The sequence below is a fragment of the Mustela putorius genome, unplaced genomic scaffold, assembly GCF_011764305.1.
Source record: "Mustela putorius furo isolate JIRA1106 unplaced genomic scaffold, ASM1176430v1.1 tig00537284_pilon_pilon_pilon, whole genome shotgun sequence".
Classification (NCBI taxonomy): domain Eukaryota; kingdom Metazoa; phylum Chordata; class Mammalia; order Carnivora; family Mustelidae; genus Mustela; species Mustela putorius.
The window spans coordinates 4,248,809-4,252,095 of record NW_025422422.1 but is presented as its reverse complement, the minus strand read 5'-3'; the positions used below and the strand labels follow the sequence as shown (position 1 = coordinate 4,252,095).

At 52.5% G+C, this 3,287-nt stretch overlaps 1 protein-coding gene across 1 annotated transcript; it reads left to right on the top strand.

Annotated features, from left to right (window-relative positions):
- Positions 1-1,788: 1,788 nt before the first annotated feature.
- On the top strand, positions 1,789-2,370 carry MSGN1 (mesogenin 1). The gene has a single exon (XM_004745836.1). The coding sequence runs from the start codon at positions 1,789-1,791 to the stop codon at positions 2,368-2,370; it is 582 nt and encodes a 193-aa protein (XP_004745893.1).
- The last annotated feature ends 917 nt before the right edge of the window (positions 2,371-3,287 follow it).

Genomic DNA, 3,287 nt, shown 5'->3' with positions numbered 1-3,287 from the left:
GTCTGAGAGCAGAAGTAGTGCTACATAGAAAACTGTAGTTTAGACTATAAGGACTAAAAACTTAATATGTCAGTGGCTGTCACAGTTACCTTGGGTCTGCGGAGAGTCTCCTTCCCTTTTGAATCACATTCAGGTCACCTGCCTCTCCTACAGCCAATGAAAATAGAGAAAATTGATTAAAAAAAAAAAAGAGTGGGCTTAGGGGTCTTACTAGGAATCCGGCTCTGCCACTTCCTACCAGGGAAATCTTAGCTGATTTTTTTAAAGATTTTATTTATTTATTTGACAGACAGAGATCACAAGTAGACAGAGAGGCAGGCAGAGAGAGAGGAGGAAGCAGGCTCCCCGCCGAGCAGAGAGCCTGATGCGGGACTCGATCCCAGGTCCCTGAGATCATGACCTGAGCCGAAGGCAGCGGCTTAACCCACTGAGCCACCCAGGCACCCCAGTAAGTGGCAAATTTAAGAGCATTCTTCTACAAATTACCTGCTTTACTTTTTCTTCCCTGAGCCCAGCTAATTAAAAAATACTGTGAAGGGGCTCATTAGACCACTGACATTTCTTTTCCATAATGGCAAAGAGCCTTTACCACGTTCAAGAACACGTTAATACTACTCTGGTATGTAAATCACTCTCAACTGTTGTTCATGCTCATTTGTACAATTAGATGCACGGAGAATAAGTTACATTCATGGGACAAATGGGGACCCTGAGACTTCTCTCCAACACACAGGGTCTATCTCAGAGCAAGTAGGAAATGAGGCAAACTAGCAGGACCCTCCAACTTAACACATTCGGCGGCATTTGGAGCGATGGTGGGGAAAACAGGCTCCCCAGTTACTTTCACACTTCCTCTATACATTTCAAAAAACAAGGTGTGACACTGCAGCTGGATTTTTAAAAGACCTTCAGAAGGCAAAATGCCAGGTATTCTGCAAACTCCCTGCTTGAAATAGGTTTTCTGTTTCATGGCATCTGTTTGCGCTGGGGAATCCCAATCCGCTCTGTTAAAGCAAGGGTTTTAAGCTTCTTGAAGGATATTTCCTGCTCATTAAGGCTCTGGGTTTACTGGAGCTGCTGGCCTTTGTCTTTCTGAGTGGGGGGGGGGCATGTTGGAGGCCTGTGTGCCCGCTACCAAAACTCGGGAGAATTGTGTTGAAGAAGGCAAGAGAGAGACTGGCATCCACCATGTGTGTGCTGGGTGCTGTCCTCCCGAGAGCCCTATGAAGGAAGAGCTATGACCATCTGCGTTTGACTTGCTGGGGAATCCAAGCCCAGAAGGCTTGCCTACCTGTCCCTCCCCGCCCCCCGCCCCCACCATGCAGCTTCTCCACCAGTACACCCCATCTGCTCTGAACTGGGAAGGTCTTGCCGGGGAGGAGGGCCCTCTGGGGCACCCTGGCCACCACCTCCTCGCTGCAAATTGCCCTAGGTTTGTTTTCTTTGGCTCCCTCATTAATGAGTTCCAAGGACAATGCTAAGTCTAGTTAGGCGGCCTTAATTGGTTTAGTTACAACAAGATAATTCCTTTTTTCTTCTCTCAGAGGCCTTTTTGTTTAAAGACATTTTAGCTGGAAGATGTTAATTATCAATGAGGAGAAAGTGACACCTGAAGAGTTCATTTTCCATCTTGGTCCTCGGGGTCTCCTTTGAAGCCCCTCTGCGGCTGTCTTTCCCACTTTGTCACCTCTCCCCCAACCACCATAAAAGAGATCTGTGCCCTGGCTGGCGGCGGAACTTTCTTTCTCACTTGCCAGGGAGCCGTCTCTCTGCAGCTGTCCCCCAGGCATGGACAACCTGCGCGAGACCTTCCTCAGCCTCGAAGAGGGCTTGGGCCCCTCCGACAGCCCCGGCCTCCTGTCCTCCTGGGACTGGAACAACAGGGCAGGGCCCTTTGAGGTGAACCAGGCCTCCCCGACCCAGAGCCTGTCTCCGGCGTCTTCGCTGGGGTCCTACTCATCTTCTCCCCGACCGGCTGTGGCTGAGCTGGCCTGTGGGCACGGAGGTGCCACCAGTGGGGGCAGCGGTGGCTGCGATGGCCGTGGGACCGGTGGCCTGGTGGAGGTGGACTACAATATGTTAGCCTTCCAGCCTGCCTACCTGCAGGGCGCGGGGGGCCCCAAGGCCCAGAAGGGGGCCAAAGTCAGGATGTCTGTGCAGCGGAGACGGAAGGCCAGCGAGAGGGAGAAGCTTCGGATGAGGACCTTGGCGGACGCCCTGCACACCCTCCGGAATTACCTACCCCCCGTCTACAGCCAGCGGGGCCAGCCGCTCACCAAGATCCAGACGCTGAAGTACACCATCAAGTACATCAGGGAGCTCACAGATCTCCTCAACGGCGGGAGGGAGCCTCGGCCCCAGAGCGCCTGAGCGCTGCCCAGGACCCGACTTATCCCTGCCCCGGTGCAGGGGGGCACAGGAGAGCTTTAAAGACCTGGACTAGCTCACGGAACAACAGCATGAAGGTTTTTATTTTTGTGTTTGTTTTAATATAGAAAGCGTGGTGATGACTTTGTTGTCTGCAACATTGTAAGGGAATCCCCACCGGACTTGTTGGAGCGACCAGAACACTTAACAGCCAGACAAGCCGGTATTTTGCTTCGTGTTCCCACAGTTGCTCAGGAGAGGAGCCCCTAGCAAAGAGACCCATTACTTGGCCCTTCTCTGCCCATCCCAGGTATTTTAAAGGGTCCGTGATTTGAAATGTATTGTGTCCAGATGTAAAACTGTTACAGTTCATCTTCTCTCACTGTTTGGGTCTGGGAGCTTCCGTTCTGTGGCTAACTCAACCCATATTTTGTATAGCATCCAGCGTGACACCCCCTGGACTCTTATTCAGAAAGATTTGTATGGAGTAAAGGGCTCTAGCTTTCCTGTTTTTATTTTGTCTGTGTGCCCGTGTGCTTGTGTGTGCGCGCGCTTGTGTGTGTTTGACTAAAATCATGCCTTTTCTTTTGCAGGAACCCAAATCACATAGATGCAGAAGGAATTAGCATCATGGTAAATAGCAAGGCACAGGCAGGCAGGCTACACTGAGACACAGTGAAGTAAGGGCCTGCACCTCTTCTCTTAGTGCAGGGGGCAGGGCGGTGGGGGCCGGGGGGAGGGTGGTGGACGAGGGAGGCTGCCCACGCTGAGGGCTTGGGGATGAGCAGACAGGAAGGAGGAGGAAGTCGGGGGGGGGTGGGGGGGGACCCAGCCCCACGGGGAGAGCCTGAAGCAGGACTGGAGGCAGGCCACCCCGGTGCCAGGCCTGGTATGAGAATAACCTCACGGAATTTGTTCGC